At 36.9% G+C, this 16832-nt stretch overlaps 2 protein-coding genes across 3 annotated transcripts; both read left to right on the forward strand.

The window, feature by feature from the left end:
- The first annotated feature begins 462 nt into the window (after positions 1-462).
- Positions 463-9791, forward strand: LOC113094693 (rho guanine nucleotide exchange factor 3-like). Of its 2 annotated transcripts, XM_026260308.1 has the most exons (14): positions 463-534; positions 624-697; positions 901-958; positions 1071-1133; positions 2477-2521; positions 2813-2920; positions 3219-3383; positions 3854-3916; positions 3991-4087; positions 4166-4242; positions 5070-5327; positions 5690-5860; positions 5992-6184; positions 8649-9791. In XM_026260308.1, exons 2-14 carry the CDS (start codon positions 657-659, stop codon positions 8864-8866), a joined length of 1557 nt encoding a protein of 518 aa, XP_026116093.1. In that variant the 5' UTR covers positions 463-534; positions 624-656; the 3' UTR covers positions 8867-9791. The 2 variants fall into 2 exon arrangements, with proteins under 2 accessions (XP_026116093.1, XP_026116094.1); XM_026260309.1 differs by having other exon boundaries at positions 481-697.
- Positions 9792-10049: 258 nt separating this feature from the next.
- LOC113094716 (ubiquitin carboxyl-terminal hydrolase 21-like) lies at positions 10050-15584 on the forward strand. Its single transcript, XM_026260334.1, has 13 exons — positions 10050-10270; positions 10735-10927; positions 11327-11380; positions 11480-11597; positions 11825-11939; positions 13743-13865; positions 13949-14016; positions 14140-14243; positions 14325-14411; positions 14490-14568; positions 14685-14792; positions 14891-15005; positions 15214-15584. The coding sequence occupies exons 2-13, from the start codon at positions 10772-10774 to the stop codon at positions 15302-15304; spliced, it is 1218 nt and encodes a 405-aa protein (XP_026116119.1). The 5' UTR covers positions 10050-10270; positions 10735-10771; the 3' UTR covers positions 15305-15584.
- The last annotated feature ends 1248 nt before the right edge of the window (positions 15585-16832 follow it).

The following is a 16832-nucleotide window of genomic DNA, read 5'->3' on the forward strand; positions in this document are numbered from 1 at the left end:
TGTGGGTGCACTTCATGTGGTTGTTTTTGGTCCCAAACTGATAAGCCCTCATTGAGGCGTTTACATTTTGGCATCCTTACCGATCAGGTTTTGTTTTTGATGAATTAAGGTTTTACATTTTATTTAGATTAGGTTTTTTTTTTACTTAGTTTTAGGCCGTACTTTGTATGTTTTGTCATGTATCTTTGTCTCATACTCCTGTCACACACTGAGCTAGTCATGATTTCATCAGCTGAGCAGTAGACACCACCGTATCATTTTCAGAAATGGGTCAGGGTTTGCTTTAACTTCCGTCCTCTTCATTGATGGAGTTATGTAAGGCTGCCTTATAATTACACCGAGCCTCAAAGATCTGTCAAGAGTCGTTAAGAGAGGTTGATTTGTCTTGGTTCTGCCTGACAACAGGAAGTACAATTTTTTTTCTTGCACAGGATGTGGTATCAGACATGCAAGTGTAAGCGGAAGAGGGGAGGGCTGGGAGAGAGTGCACATTATCTTTTTTTTTTCTGTCTATTCTTTGAAAAGTTGGAACAGGTGCTTCTAAGATTTATGGTCTGATTTTTAATCGAATACTCTTTATATATATATATATATATATTTATACCGGGGTTTCTTTTAATAAGCACATTTGGAGATGCTTTGAAAGAGGAAAAAAGATGGAACTTGAAGAGACGGAGGTTGATACATCACCTTCCTGGTATGACTTTTTCATTTATCAATAGTTGCTCAAACTTTTAATAACACTGACATTTCGATGTTTAACTGTCTTTCTGATCAGCTGTAGTGGCCTAGAAATTCACTATAACAGTTAATAATTTGGCTTATATATCCTGATTCCTAATAGAATACATTCATGTCTGTTTCAGTGTCATAATTTCACTTTATTTGATTCTTTTTCAGGTCTCCTGTGTCTAGAGACAGGCTCCTCACATGTGCAATGCTGCCAGATATCGCAGGGGTAAGTTTCATTTTGGTCATAAACCTTATATATTTTTTAATGGACAGACCTTAAAATGTAGGTCTCGCTCCTTTGAGGAACACCAATGTATTATCTGTTGGTTTCTGAGCAGAAGAAAAGAAAACAAGACCCAAGTAGTGATGCTGAGAATTCAGCCCGAATCTTGGAGGACTATGTAAGTTATCTATGATATAAGTTGCAGCATGCCTGATCGAAGTATGCTGTAAATCATTTTTATATTGTCTTCTAGAGTACTTGATGTTTGAATATGATTGTTTGAGCATCTGTTACAAAAACAGCCACAATATTTCCTGTTCGTCTGTCTTTAGATGATCTAAAGATGATCTGCTCAGTGGTTAAAGTTCCACCCTATAAGCTTTGACTTGATCATTGGTTATATATGAAGATGAATGTACATCATTTGAGGGGTCTGACAAATGTGAAAGTGGTCTGTATGTTTGTGCTTTACACCAAAAAATTGTAGAGACCAGGTGTCTCCATAACAATCCATGGTTTTCCTGGTCTGTTACAAGACATCCAGAAAAAAGCATTTTTCTTTCAAGAGAAATGAAGGAAGTTTACAGTAAAAGTATGAAGCAACTTGTGCTTAGCTGTGAGTAAAAAGCTCCAAAAAAAAAAAAAAAAAAACTTTACAACTCAGTTTCCTGTCTCGATCTGCTGCATGCACACCCTCTGAATGATAGCGGTTCAGTCTCACTTTGCATTTGTCGTTGTTTTTTCAAATGCCGGCACTTTTGAGCCTGTGGACTTTTAGAAAATAAAGTCTCCCAGTAATAAATCTGTGAGATGATGAACAGGTCAAAGCTGTTAATGTAAGGTGGGAATACAACATGGCTTGAATACTGTAAAAAAAAACAATTAGAGTCTTGGACCAGGACCAAATGTTTTCTGAATTAGGTCTGATCATAGTCTGTGGTGGAAATGACGTTGTGGAAATGGCCTAATTTAATGGCCTCGCATTTAATGGCCTAGTGACAGCTAATGACAGCTTGATTGGAAAGTACTGTGATAGTCATGGTTCATATTCCATATCAAGCTCTTCACGGACAATGTCATTTCCTTAGTAACAAAATGCAAAAAGTTGATCAAATTTCTTTTAATAAATAGTAATCGTTGCTATGGAAATTAAATTATAATTGATCTGATTTTAATGAAATAATTATATATATATAAATACATTTATGCTAAATGTATGAGTATACTTTTTTTTAGATCATCATAGTTTTTTTTAAATAAATTTATTTTATTTTAGAAATGAAGTCTATGGCAAGGTTTAAACTGAGCAACAAAAAAAAAAAAGATGAATGCTGGAAAATAATCACAATATAGCAATGGTTAATAAAAAGAAAAGTGGCTGTAGTTGACTGATTTGTGAGTGACAAACGTTGTGTTCTGTGTTATTATTCTGTAGACCTGTATAGGTTTAGTGCTTTCATCTGCTTGTGGTTATATGCTTGTGCTGACTGACATCTGTGCTACACTACACGTCTCTTTCAGGAAGACGATGACTTTCCCATCAGTGACCACATACAAGATTCTGAGGTACAGAAATTAATATGCATCCTTGTTCTAGAACATTTCTGCTCAGCACAATAACGGCCTATATACCTTAACATCATGTCAAAACATCATGATCAAAGTCTGATAAAGTTCAGATAGAATTGCTGAACTGTCAGTTAACTTTCTCGGTTTCAGTGAATGTCTTCGTGTTGCATGCGAGATATTCAATGGTCCATATTTAAACGTCCACTTGTTTTAATGATACATTGAAACATAATGATACAAGTACATATTAACCTTGACGCTTATTCTCTGCTGCTGGCCTCATATTAGGGTCCGTGTAACAAAAGAGTCAAACCAGTAGACAAAAGTGCTTCAGTCACTGGTATCATAACACCGGTGAAGACCCCAGCACTGAAACGCTTGGGCCAGTCCATACAGGTAAAATTAACCCCTTCATGCACTTACTCTGCTTTTCTCATTCAGCCACAATGTTTTAACTTCTCTTATATGAACTATCATCAACAATTACATTGAGAACTAGGTTTTTACGGGGTTCTTTGTTTGCATACTGTCCCAAATCAAAACAGTCTAACTCCAAGCCCTTAGCCTTAGTATGAGTATAACAGTGACCATACATATGTACACACACACACACACACACATTACATATATACGTTCATACTGTATATGTGAGTTTGGAAATGTATGCTTATGTAATGTATATATATTTTATCAGCGTTCTATCAGTTTCCGGACAGAGGCCCGTCCGTTGCCTCCAATGCCAATAAGAACCCGTCAGAAGGCCTCTTCCTTTCCACGGCGGCGGAGCAGCCAGCTGTGGAGCGATACAGTCGACAGTCTGAGCCACGAGCTCAGTACCAAAGAGATCAAGAGACAAGAGGTGTGAAAAGCTGCTTGAATTAATGCCACATAGAAATGCTTCATACTCTTTAAAGTAGATTTCTTTGTGTTTTGTAATTCAATTCTTTATTAATTAAACCCTTAATTAGTTACATCTCCCATGTTTGGGCTTTCATTTAAAGCAAAAAACTGGTAGTTTTGGCTCTTGTACCTTAATATCTTTTTAAAGAGCTTCCAGCTGCCCAACTCTGTCTTTACTACCTTAGTTGTGAAACAGGAAGTGTGCTGGTATACGAAGCCATGTTCTCTATTTCAGTGTCAGAATTTCCTCTGAAAGGCTCCACCACACACTGACAAAACTGACTGGTAACTTGTGACAGTAGCGCAGTTATAAAATTGTGATTATTTGTGGTATCGTCTACTTATGCAAGGCCTCGTGAGGTTAAAAGGAACTGCAGTTTTAACCCTTCATTCGTGTATTATTTAACTCTTTATTTCCTTCTCATGCAGATAATCTACGAGTTGACCCAGGGTGAGAAACAGCTCATTGAGGATCTAAGTCTAGTGAAAAAGGTTTGTGCAGAAATCAACCGGTTTGTTTCTACCGTCTTTTATAGAAGCGAATTTAAATTTGACTGTCCTGACAGGTGTACTACGAACCAATGCTGAAATTAGACATCATGACAGAAAGTGAGCTTGGCCAGATATTTGGTACCCTTGATTCTTTAATACCACTTCATGAAGGTAAATGTCAGTAAACTCTTTGTAGTTGTTTCTTTGAAATATAATGAGATATTCACAATTATTTACCTGTACATTTAGATATTTTAACGCGTCTTGAAGGCCTTCGTGGAGCAGAGAAGACCGTGCAAGAGGTCGGCCCGACCATGATGGACTGGGTCAGTCTTATGTTACACAGCCTAACTACATATAAAGATAATAACAAAACATTGTTGTAGTCCTTGTTTCTTAAAACACTGACTCTGAAGGTCTGTTCACATCAAGAATGATAAGCAAACTATAGTTTCAATTATCGTTCAAATTCTATTAAAGGGGGGGGGGGGGTTACGGAAGCCTATTTCCACCACAAAATAAAAATAAAATATAATAATAAAAAAGGTAATTGCGACTTTTTATCTCACAATTGTGAGTTTATATATCACAATTCAGACATTTTTCCTTACGATTTTAGGGTGGAAAATTGAAATGGAAAAGAAATATAGAAAATAGAATTCGCGACAGAATAGAAATAGAATTGCAAAATATTAACCTTGAAGAAATGTCCAAAGATATAATCTCAGAATTGATATATTCTGACTTTCTTTTGTTTACAACATTCAGAATTGTAAGACAAAAAAGTTGAAGGTTTTTTGTTTTTTTTTGGCAGAAATGTGCTTCCATAAGGAAGTCTGCATAACAGCTAAAGACACAGATAAATAATATAATTGGGATTGCTATCAGAATGTTTTTTTCCTCCTGCTGAAAAAACAAAACAAAAAAAAACAATGACCAATCAGAATATACCTAACTTAAAAAAAAAAACATGAGTTTTTAAAGCAGCAGACAACAAAATGTCAGCTTGCACTTAAAATAAATCGAGGAATATCTGAAGTTTAGAATTGAAGTCTTATTTATAGTAATAAATAAAATAGTTATTGTTCTTGGTGTGAGCTGACACCCACCCAGCATTTGAGTGGATTATAAGCTCTTTGCTGTCTTTCCATAGTTTCCATGTCTGGAGGCGTATATCACATACTGCTGTAACCAGGTTGGGGCAAAAGCGCTGCTCGATCAAAAGAAACAGGACCGGCGGGTTGAGCATTTCTTGCGGCTGTGCCAGGAGTCGTCCTTCAGCAGAAAGCTGGATCTGTGGAACTTTCTGGACTTGCCTCGCAGCAGGCTGGTGAAATATCCTCTACTGTTAAAAGAGATTCAGAAGAGCACTCCACCTGAGCATCCGGACGAAGATGCGCTGCCAGAGGCAGTAAGTTGAGATGCTTCCACATTTATACTAGCATTGCATATGAACCCAAGTTACTCCTTTTTTTACTAAATGAAAAAAATTGTTTCTAAAGATAAAAAAAAATTGGTTGAGTGATGATTAAATGATTCACACATAAAGACATATTTGTGCCACACATCTATATAGGAGAAGAAATAAGGTTAGTATGCTAGGTTGGTATTTTGAATACATCAAGTCTTTTGTTTGGTACAGGTTTATTGCTAACTAACGTTTTTGCAACTGAACTATCTTTTTCGTTGCCAGTAAACAATCGGTTGAGTGATTAAATGATTCACTTTTCAAAACCTGCAACCTGCATTTCCTTTTATTTCATATTTCCTCAGATAGAACTTATCCAAAAGATTATAACAGAAGTCAATCTTAAAACTGGAGAGGCTGAGTGTCAGTTTTACAGAAGGGGGCTGTGCTACTCAGAAGACAGCCAGAGGGTTCCAGAAATCCAGGCATCTCGTTTTTTATACTGCCATGGTGAACTGAAGAGTACTAAAGGACAGGTAACTTCATATTTTTCATATGAATCTACATTTTATCTTTTCAAGTGTTTAGCAGGTCATTGCAGTTTTTCACAGTGTTTAAACTAAAAACAATCCACACAGATATTTAACTTCTCATTTCTCTTCTCTAGAAGCTGCATGTGTTCCTCTTTGAGCTGGTATTGGTTTTGACCCGACCAGTGGCGCAGGACAGGGAAGGACCAGCACAGTTCCAGGTGTATCGTCAGCCCCTCCCAGCTGTTCACCTCCATCTGGAAGACCTACCTGATGGAGAGCCAAGCAGCTCTGGATCCTTTCGTGGGGCTTTTACGGGCAATGATAAAGGTAGCGGCATTGCATCTTGTACTCATTGTTTTTTTTTGTTTTTTGTTTTGTTTTTGCAAGCATATGACGCATGCAGGATTCTAATAAAATGATTACCATTGAATTTGAATAAATAGATTTTTTAGTTTAACATCAAGTATTTAATTTCTTTGTTTCTGTGTCTGTGTTTGTTCACATTTTTTAATTATTATATAATATCAAGTATTTTTAAATGTTCAGTATTTTAATATTTGTTTTAAAATAATAATAAAATATATATATGTGTATATATATAGATCAATTACTTTAAAGAAAAGAAAATAATAAGTTGACTGGGTTTTTTTTCCGTTTGCATGCACATCAGAGCATGTCATGAGTGTGATGCTCCACTACGTTTTCCGCTCTCTGGACGTGGGCTCCACTCATTCTCTCTAACCGCCCAAGCAAGCGCTCCGACATAAAATTTCTCTTTTAGGCCTAATTGTTTACTGTTTGTAAAGAAATTCCTGGATAACGGTCTAAAATTCTGCATGCTGATAAATAGCAATTATCATGTAGCCTATCAGAACGAAATTCTTAAATTCTCCTTAAAGGGGGGGTGAAATGCTCGTTTTCACTCAATATCCTGTTAATCTTGAGTACCTATAGAGTAGTACTGCATCCTTCATAACTCCAAAAAGTCTTTAGTTTTATTATATTCATAAGAGAAAGATAGTCTGTGCCAATTTTTCCCGGAAAAACACGACCGACTGGAGGCGTGACGTGTGGGCGGAGCTAAAGAATCACGAGCGCGAATAGGCTTTTGCGTTGAGAGCATGTGGAAGCTGTGACATTACGGTGTGGGAAAAACCATCATCCAAAACAAACCATGGCTTACAGTCAGATTCAGCCTTTTATTTATGATCCAGAATCAGATCCCGAGGCTGAAACTGAACGAGAGCAGCAGCAGCAACTACTCGCTCCGAGCGGGGCTCGAACCCAGGTCTCGGCATGGGAGGGGACGCACTAACAAGGAGGCAGAGATATTTTAAGCAGTTTTACTCACCGCCTGTGGTTCCAACACACGATCGTGACCCTTTTTCATTAGAATTGCATCATCCTTAAGAAATAAACGATACGCAAATCCGTCGTCAAACTGGTCCTTGTTTGTAAAACAAGCATCTTCGAAATGCAGGGAACAAACACAAACACTTGCACAACTCCGTTGATGCTCTGTAAAAATAAACTCCATCCACTGGTCCCTTAATGCTGTTTTTTTGGTAATCTGTGCAGGGTTGTCTTGCCCTGGCAACCAAAAACACACTCCTTTTGTGACTTTTCGCGACGCTCTCGCTCAGATCAGTGAATCGCTCTGATCAGTGAAATGTCTGTGCTCAGTGCTCTGCTATATGGGAGCGTGCGCTCTTCCGGCAGACGTGCCCTCAGGACCCATATAAGGAAATTCCGCTCCATCTAACGTCACACAGAGCCATACTCGAAAAAAACTTTCCGAAACTTGTGACAAACCGGAAGGAGTATTTTGGGAACAAAAATACTCCTTCAAACGTACAACTTAATTTTTGAAACTTTGTCCATGTTTAGCATGGGAATCCAACTCTTTAACAGTGTAAAAAACTCAGTATGCATGAAATAGCATTTCACCCCCCCCCCCCCCTTTAATTTTATTAATTGTATTAATTACAATGTATTCAATATATTATTCTAACCTTAGCAAACATGGCTAAAATGCAAAAAACAAAACAAAAAAAATCGTATTTAATTTTCGTTCACTTTATTTCCGTAAAAATAGCTGCCGTTGTTGTGCAATAGAAGGAGAATTTAAAACAGGCTCATTAAAACAAACGCACACACACACTAGATGAAATGTGTGTAGATCTTTACAAATTACACCTGGATTACAAAGCCTGTGAAAAGCATACACAAGATCAAATGCATTCATTCATTATGAACTGTGTTGAGCGTGCGTCGCTGAGCGTAGTGAGTGAGCGGAGCGGAAACTTCAGAAAGGCACTCTGCGCTCTTAAGGAAATATTACCACTCCACTCAACTCCCCTGCTCTGATGCACGTCATGTAAAGGATAGCAATTAAATGATTAAAATAGAAGAGATTTGAATTTGAATAAACCATTTTTTTCTCGCAATAAAAAAAGATTTAAATTTACTAGTGATTAAACATTATTTTAAAATGGTTGCAATCATATCAATGATTTAGATCGACAAAAGTGTTGAATTAAGTTCTTTTCACAGGCAACATAACCTGATGTAGAAAATCTTCAATATTAATATTTACATTTTCTCTTTTTAAAATCATTTAAAAAATATAAGTAGTTTGATTTACTGTTGCTTTTACAATGCATGCAATTAGAGGCTTAAATGTTTAAGTGTTTTTGTTTATTTGTAATTCTAGATGCTTTTTGACATTGGAGGTGTTCTAATCACTTTCGTTTCATTCTAATTCCACATTTTTCTTCTTTTTAATTCCCAGTGAAGAACTGTTTTCGTGTGAGCACCACAGGACGCTCCAAGTCTCAATCCCACAGCCTGCAGGCTAATGACTCCTTCAATAAGCAGCAATGGATTTCATGTCTGCGCCAAGCAATGGTCCAGTCAAGGGACAAACATGCTCAAAGCCCTGACCCTGCCCTCTATAACAACATCGCTGAACTCAACATTAACTCTGATGTGGAGATGCCAGACACATAGACCAGGGCCACCGGTGCTTTCCAGTTTAATAGTTCATTCACAAACACAGGATTTCACTTTTATTGTGACCATGACGGCAAACTTTCTCAGGACAAATGTGATCACAGAGCTGATGTTTCCCAATCTGTCTAGAGACTGTGAGAATAAGGTCATGTAGCTATATACATATATATATAATCATATGTGGATGTTTGTTGGTGTGAGATGTCTCATAAGGGTACCTTATGACTGTATTTTATATTAGATTTATGCTTCTTGCTTAACAGGTTATATTGGAATTATTATTATTATTATTATTATTTTTACATTGAGAATATTGTGTGATATTTGTTGGATATATGGTTTAGGCTATGGGACATGAACTCTCAGTTCCTCGTTCCTTTAAATAGCACACTATTTCCATCTTATATAGTTAATAAACAACAACATTTGTTTATTCTGAATGGTAACTAATCTTATATGAGTCCAGGCCTTTAGTCATTGCACTTTGGCAGCATTAGGGCTAAAAGTAAGCCTACTGCAAGTCTTTCACTGATATAACCTGAATGTAGCCTAAATTCTTATTTTTTCTTGATATAAAGCAATTGTATTTACATTTTTGTTTTCGTTTAAATATCAATTTCAATATTATTCTGAAGGTACAGTGACTTATGCGGAGGGCGGTTGGCCTATTATAAAATTTCGTTAAAAGGGCTGATTGCTTTATGGGGTATGGCAGCAAAACAGCAATCCACTGTAATTACCACCGTGATATATTTACAACAGTAAATTAAACTAATTTAAGCTCCAAATTTGCAAAAATACAACTGCATACAGTTGCTTGGAAGGTATTCTGTGCCATTTTTAAAAAGGTGTTCATTACCATTTTCTTTTTGGTGCGTAATTTTTTTGCAATAAACTGACAACTTCCATAAATGTGGACCTGTTTATTTTTATATATATAAAAAAAAAAAGTATCATGGTTTATCAATATGCATAACATGAACTTCACCTGGACTAGTGCTAGTTGTCACTCACTAGAGTTTTAACTGACAGTTCATTTCTATATAGGGACGTACACAAGTCATGTTATTATAATGACAATATTATAATTTCTGCAATTGCGGTTTAATATCGTGACTGTGAGTAACGGGCGGACACCGTCTCCTGTCAGTGTCAAAGCTGTTCTTAAGCAAAGGCGAAGACATCGCTAATTATAGAAGGTCCTAAAGAGAGAGGAAAGATTAGCCTTGATTAAAGCTCGTTCACAAACACAGTGACAGGACAGACAGGTGAACAGCAGGTGTAATGAAAGCACAGGAACACTTCAACATTTTCAAAGTGGACTTGATGTTTGGACAGAAACATTGCCACTGTTTGACCATCAATCAAGAAATAAGTGGAGACGACACTGGGTCTTTACGGGTGAGTAAACAAATGTTTATGTGATAATTTTATGTAAATTATCTCACTCGCTCTCAATACTTTTTGTTAAAATAATGATTGTGCTACTGTTTCTAAAATAATTAAATATTATGGCCAACTATTTGTGCATGCTGCCTTTTCTGTAGCCAAGTGAATTATCACCTCTCTTTTATATTCACTTTAAAGGAAAAATTCTCTCAATAATTAAACTACATTAAAAATTTATATATTTTTTTTAGTCAAACTAATCGTAGAAGTTAGTCAAACTAATTGTTAAATAAATGTTTTGTCTGAACATATAATCTCAAGTTCCCATTATTGCAAAACTGACTTGTCAAACAATGTGACCCTATTAATAGTCATGATACATTGCATGTTGGGAAGAGGACTGAATCACAAACCAGTATTTAGCAATATGACTTGCTTAAGAAAATATGATATTCAAAGGAGTTTTCCATTCACAGGTCCATTGGCAGGGATGCCCGGCATGCAGATGTGGTGATGCCAAGAGCTGAATCCACTGTAATGGACAACTCGTGTCAGGCCCTGTGCAGAACCATAGTCACTCAAAACGGCCTAGAGCCAGAGAATGTGGACATTTCACAGTCAGTACTCTACACATCCATCATGGGACTCCTGCTGGTGACAGACAACGAGGTGAGACAGTGTTATGCCATTGACAAACTTCTGTCTGAAACCTCATGTTTTATTAGTGTGTTTGACACATGGCATATATTATATATCAGTCTATCCTGACAACTCTTATATACTGGAAACAACAGGCCTAGCTTATATGCAAACCTTATTAATAATTAATATAAATAATGCTATGTGCTTTTGCACCTGTAGGTGCTCACGGTGAGTTAAGTATATCTGGTCTTAACCTCAGTGTCATATGTGACAGTGTCTTCCCTCTCTGTTATAATTGGATCATAGATCTATAAACGTACCCTCAGTCACTGCAGGAGGGCCAGTGAAAGGCAAACCTGTTGCCGCTTGTGATGTAAATGAGGAAGTCACACTGACAGTCATTTGCTGTCGTTTTTCATTCTCCAGAGAGAGCTGCAATTGGGAAATGGACAAGTTGGACTGCGCAACGTTGGAAATACTGTATGTTGTAATTCACAAACAGGCTTCAATGCATAATGTTTGCAAGAGAAATAATAGTATTCGCTCCCATCCGTATTCAGATGTTCTCTTTGTTTTTAGTGTTTTCTCAATGCGATCGTGCAGTGTCTCTCTCACACTCGTAGTCTTCGTAACTACTGTCTGATGAGAACCTACCTTCAGGACAAGCACTCCAAACAAGAACCTGTGCTTATGAATGGTAGGCACACTTCGGCTGTCATTTATATATTAGGGGTGAAGTGGTGCAGCAAATCAAAATCTGAGTGGTTTGGGATCGGTGGTGCAGCATTATTATTTAGAAAATACAAAGTTTTATTTGAATTATTATTTTACATTTTATCTATCAGTTTAATGATTTTAAATCAGATTTCTCTCTACTCCTCATCCACTTTCTTCACAATATTTTTGTTGATGACTTTATTGTAGAATTCTCTAAAGTTTTGGCTGGCTTGTGGGAATGTAATGGTGGGGAAACCACAGTGAATCCTGGGAAGTTTTATCACGTGTTTAAAGACTCAGTGCCTCATTTCAGTGGCTATAGGTATGTTCAATATGAATTATTACAGATATCTCTTCACAGTTCTCTGATTAACACAGTATTCAAAATATGTGTTGGGTATTGGTGTTTAAAGATATCATTCTCAGTGGTTATGTACAGTATTGTTCAAAATAATAGCAGTACAATGTGACTAACCAGAATAATCAAGGTTTTTCGTATATTTTTTTATTGCTACGTGGCAAACAAGTTACCAGTAGGTTCAGTAGATTCTCAGAAAACAAATGAGACCCAGCATTCATGATATGCACGCTCTTAAGGCTGTGCAATTGGGCAATTAGTTGAATTAGTTGAAAGGGGTGTGTTCAAAAAAATAGCAGTGTGGCATTCAGTCACTGAGGTCATCAATTTTGTGAAGAAACAGGAGTGAATCAGGTGGCCCCTATTTAAGGATGAAGCCAACACTTGTTGAACATGCATTTGAAAGCTGAGGAAAATGGGTCGTTCAAGACATTGTTCAGAAGAACAGCGTACTTTGATTAAAAAGTTGATTAGAGAGGGGAAAACCTATAAAGAGGTGCAAAAAATGATAGGCTGTTCAGCTAAAATGATCTCCAATGCCTTAAAATGGAGAGCAAAACCAGAGAGACGTGGAAGAAAACGGAAGACAACCATCAAAATGGATAGAAGAATAACCAGAATGGCAAAGGCTCAGCCAATGATCACCTCCAGGATGATCAAAGACAGTCTGGAGTTACCTGTAAGTACTGTGACAGTTAGAAGACGTCTGTGTGAAGCTAATCTATTTTCAAGAATCCCCCGCAAAGTCCCTCTGTTAAAAAAAAGGCATATGCAGAAGAGGTTACAATTTGCCAAAGAACACATCAACTGGCCTAAAGAGAAATGGAGGAACATTTTGTGGACTGATGAGAGTAAAATTGTTCTTTTTGGGTCCAAGGGCCACAGGCAGTTTGTGAGACGACCCCCAAACTCTGAATTCAAGCCACAGTACACAGTGAAGACAGTGAAGCATGGAGGTGCAAGCATCATGATATGGGCATGTTTCTCCTACTATGGTGTTGGGCCTATTTATCGCATACCAGGGATCATGGATCAGTTTGCATATGTTAAAATACTTGAAGAGGTCATGTTGCCCTATGCTGAAGAGGACATGCCCTTGAAATGGTTGTTTCAACAAGACAATGACCCAAAACACACTAGTAAACGGGCAAAGTCTTGGTTCCAGACCAACAAAATTAATGTTATGGAGTGGCCAGCCCAATCTCCAGACCTTAATCCAATTGAGAACTTGTGGGGTGATATCAAAAATGCTGTTTCTGAAGCAAAACCAAGAAATATGAATGAATTGTGGAATGTTGTTAAAGAATCATGGAGTGGAATAACAGCTGAGAGGTGCCACAAGTTGGTTGACTCCATGCCACACAGATGTCAAGCAGTTTTAAAAAACTGTGGTCATACAACTAAATATTAGTTTAGTGATTCACAGGATTGCTAAATCCCAGAAAAAAAAAATGTTTGTACAAAATAGTTTTGAGTTTGTACAGTCAAAGGTAGACACTGCTATTTTTTTGAACACACCCCTTTCAACTAATTGCCCAATTGCACAGCCTTAAGAGCGTGCATATCATGAATGCTGGGTCTTGTTTGTTTTCTGACAATCTACTGAACCTACTGGTAACTTGTTTGCCACGTAGCAATAAAAAATATACTAAAAACCTTGATTATTCTGGTTAGTCACATTGTACTGCTATTAATTTGAACAAAACTGTATGTATATTTTTTTTGCAGACAGATCATTTATCCATTTCATTTCTCACTCACACACAGTCAGCAAGATGCTCAGGAGTTCTTGCGGTACCTTCTGGACAGGCTACATACAGAAATTAACCGTCGTCCATCCAAACGTCCTGCAGTTATGGAAATTAAGCAACCAACATACACACGATTCAGGTATTCCACAAAGAGACATATCTTGAAAGGAGCAATCTGATCTAAAGTCGGTCAGATCCTTTAAATCACTCCTTTGTCTCCAGCAAGATTTCAGAGGAGGCCTTTGCAATGTGGCAGAGGCATCTTGACAGGGATGACAGTAAAATCGTTGGTATGTAGTAGCCCTGTTAAAATAATGGTATGATAATAATACGTTTTACTTTTTTTTTTTACCTCGGCCCATTTTAAATCCAGGTGCACCTGGTGCTCACGTATTTTCTCCCTCCTCTCACAGATTTGTTCTCAGGTCAGCTGCGCAGTTCCTTGCACTGTTCAGTCTGCTCCCATTACTCCAACACCTTTGATGTGTTTTGCGACCTGTCACTCCCCATCCCAAAGGTAACCCTCTCAGGCCCTGTCCTCACCTTGTGGTCTTGTGCAGATGATGTGGCATCATTTTTGTTTGTGTGTGTATTGCAGAAGAGTGATTATGGACGAACTGTCACACTGAGAGAGTGTCTAGACCTCTTTTCACACGAGGAAAAACTTGATAAAGAAAACTCGCCGGTGAGTAACAAGCATGGCCAGTCTTTGCATTTAAAGTGGGAATTTCTTTTGAAAGCCACAGATGTGTATGTTTCTTAGATGTGTGAGCGGTGTAACCGTCGCACCCAGAGCACCAAAAGACTGACCATCCAAAGGTTCCCTAGAATCCTCGTCATGCGTATCCTTTTTTCAGTTAGTCAGTGCTGAGTTAATCAAATGGTGATTATTGATGGTGTGAAGCAGTAAGTGCATGGCCTTGTGACCAAGTACGTTTTACTTAACTTGCCATTTCAGACTTAAATCGATTTACCATGTCAAGGTACTCGATATCAAAGAGCACAGTGCCAGTTTCCTTCCCTCTAAATGGACTGGATTTAGGGCCATTTGGACCTGTTGACTGCGGTGAGCAGTTAATTATGAATAAGTATCATGCACATTGTAAATTCTGATTATTGTTATGTGCAGAGGTGTATGAAATATTACTGAATATTTGCTTTCAGGTCCAGTGCTGTATGATCTTTATGCAGTATGCAATCATTCGGGCACAGTAAATATGGGTCACTACACGGCTGCATGTCGGGAGGAGGAGGGCTGGTGCTACTATAATGACTCATGGTGGGTGCAGTTTTATTCAATGAAGTAATGATATTTAAAGGGCAGTTTTCTCACACAATATGCAAGAATAATAATTTGTTCCTATTAGATATGATATAGAAAAAAACTGTAGTATTTCTTTGTTTGATGAAGTTCGAATTTTTGTTCGTAATAAAGAAATAATATTTAGTTTAGTTCAGAAATGTTTAATGCTCTGTTTCTTTCACAGTGTTGGTGAAATAACAGAGGAGAAGCTTCAGTCAAATCAGGCATATGTTCTCTTCTATGAGCTAAAAAGCTTCAATATCACCAGGAACTGAGGGCAGAGAATGTTTGTTGTTATGAGAGACTCCTGTAATTATTTGGCAAATTTCAGATACCACAGAAAAAAAAGTTCAACTGTGATGTTGGCAGAAAGTGAATGAGCTTGAAAACTGGTCATTGTACATGATTTAATTTAATTGTAAATTCATGTTATTGAGGTATTTTTGCTACACTAAACAATGTGTTTTTATGAACTTTATTCACTTAGAAAAGCGCATTCTTTTAGAAAAATGTCTGTTATTAAAATAAAAATCTGTATATATATGTTGTTTGCATTGAAATGTTGTTTGCTTTCTTTTTCCCCCTGCATTTTTTATTCTTACTGTAATTAAAATCTGAGTTTTGCTGTAATGTGTTTTAATTACGGGTGGAAAAACAGGGCTGAACTAAACAGGGTTAATGCAGCTGGTGGATGATATTAAACCTTTGTCTGATTTGACAGACAAATATTGTATTTTCACTCCAAAACATTTCTATCAAGGTCCTTGCAGTAGAAAGTCATTAATATATAGGAGCTTTGAAAGTCAATGGGTGATTTCTATCTTCTCTTAAACGTGACTTCTTTCTTTTTTTTTACACTGCTAAAAAGTAATCATTCTTTTAGGGTTACATGTAGTGATTTCCCAGCAATTTTTTAAACACTGACCAGTAAAATAAAAGATATTTATTTACAACATCTCAATAATAAGAAGTTAATGTTGTGGTATATATTAGACACGATATTTAGTAAAATTGTGTAAATTAAAATACTTCCTATAAAATCTGTGTGTCTAACAAAACACAACAGGTGTTTGACTTGAAGCAGGACTGCACTGTTCTGTGTAAGACATCAAAGTACACTGAGAGTAAATGCATACCATAAAAAAAAATGTTTGATGTCAAATTAATCTTGCTGTTTTTATTTTGTGTTAAAGCAGTGTTGCTGTTGTACAGTTATACATCTTACAGTTGTGTTGCTGGGTTTTAAAGCAGGTTTGATTTTTTTTTTTCTTATAAGAAAAATCTCCGTCCACTCAAATGTCTCAAATGTGGATGATTGGCTACAGATAGATGTGTGTGCACACACTGCCAAAGCTGCCATTCTGCTTATGTGGGGGTAGGACGGGGTGGTAAACTCTCTTTTTCATATTTAATATCCATTTTGTTTAAAGATACTGCAAGCTAGTCAGTGTACTCAGTAAGCATAATGTATTGTAAGTTGCTTCAGAGGCATAAGGTATTACAAGTATAACATACAACAATAATAAAATGGTGCATTGACATAAAAAAATAAAAATAAAAATATTACAAGTAAATAATTATCTGTCTTTACTACTTTTACTTGTAATGGAGTAATGTTTGACCAGCAGTATCTGTACTCAATTAATAGAGTTGTGTACTTTGTCTACCTCTGCACCATTGTACATTATGTCTAGCTTTACACATATGAGCATCTCTTCTACATCATATACAATCTCTTATGCTTCTGTTACGGATTCACATGTAAAATAATGTGCCAAAAATGAATGCCTAATCCCTCCACTT

This window comes from Carassius auratus, unplaced genomic scaffold, assembly GCF_003368295.1.
Source record: "Carassius auratus strain Wakin unplaced genomic scaffold, ASM336829v1 scaf_tig00215416, whole genome shotgun sequence".
Classification (NCBI taxonomy): Eukaryota; Metazoa; Chordata; class Actinopteri; order Cypriniformes; family Cyprinidae; genus Carassius; species Carassius auratus.

Excerpts from the sequence above, each read along its gene's own strand:
- LOC113094716 (XM_026260334.1), top strand. The coding sequence starts at position 10,772 with ATGCCAAGAGCTGAATCCACTGTAATGGACAACTCGTGTCAGGCCCTG. Across the intron at positions 13,866-13,948 it reads CCAACATACACACGATTCAG|CAAGATTTCAGAGGAGGCCT; the intron begins GTATTCCACAAA and ends CTTTGTCTCCAG. Across the intron at positions 14,569-14,684 it reads CCCTAGAATCCTCGTCATGC|ACTTAAATCGATTTACCATG; the intron begins GTATCCTTTTTT and ends TTGCCATTTCAG.
- LOC113094693 (XM_026260308.1), top strand. The coding sequence starts at position 657 with ATGGAACTTGAAGAGACGGAGGTTGATACATCACCTTCCTG. Across the intron at positions 698-900 it reads GTTGATACATCACCTTCCTG|GTCTCCTGTGTCTAGAGACA; the intron begins GTATGACTTTTT and ends ATTCTTTTTCAG. Across the intron at positions 2,921-3,218 it reads GCTTGGGCCAGTCCATACAG|CGTTCTATCAGTTTCCGGAC; the intron begins GTAAAATTAACC and ends ATATTTTATCAG.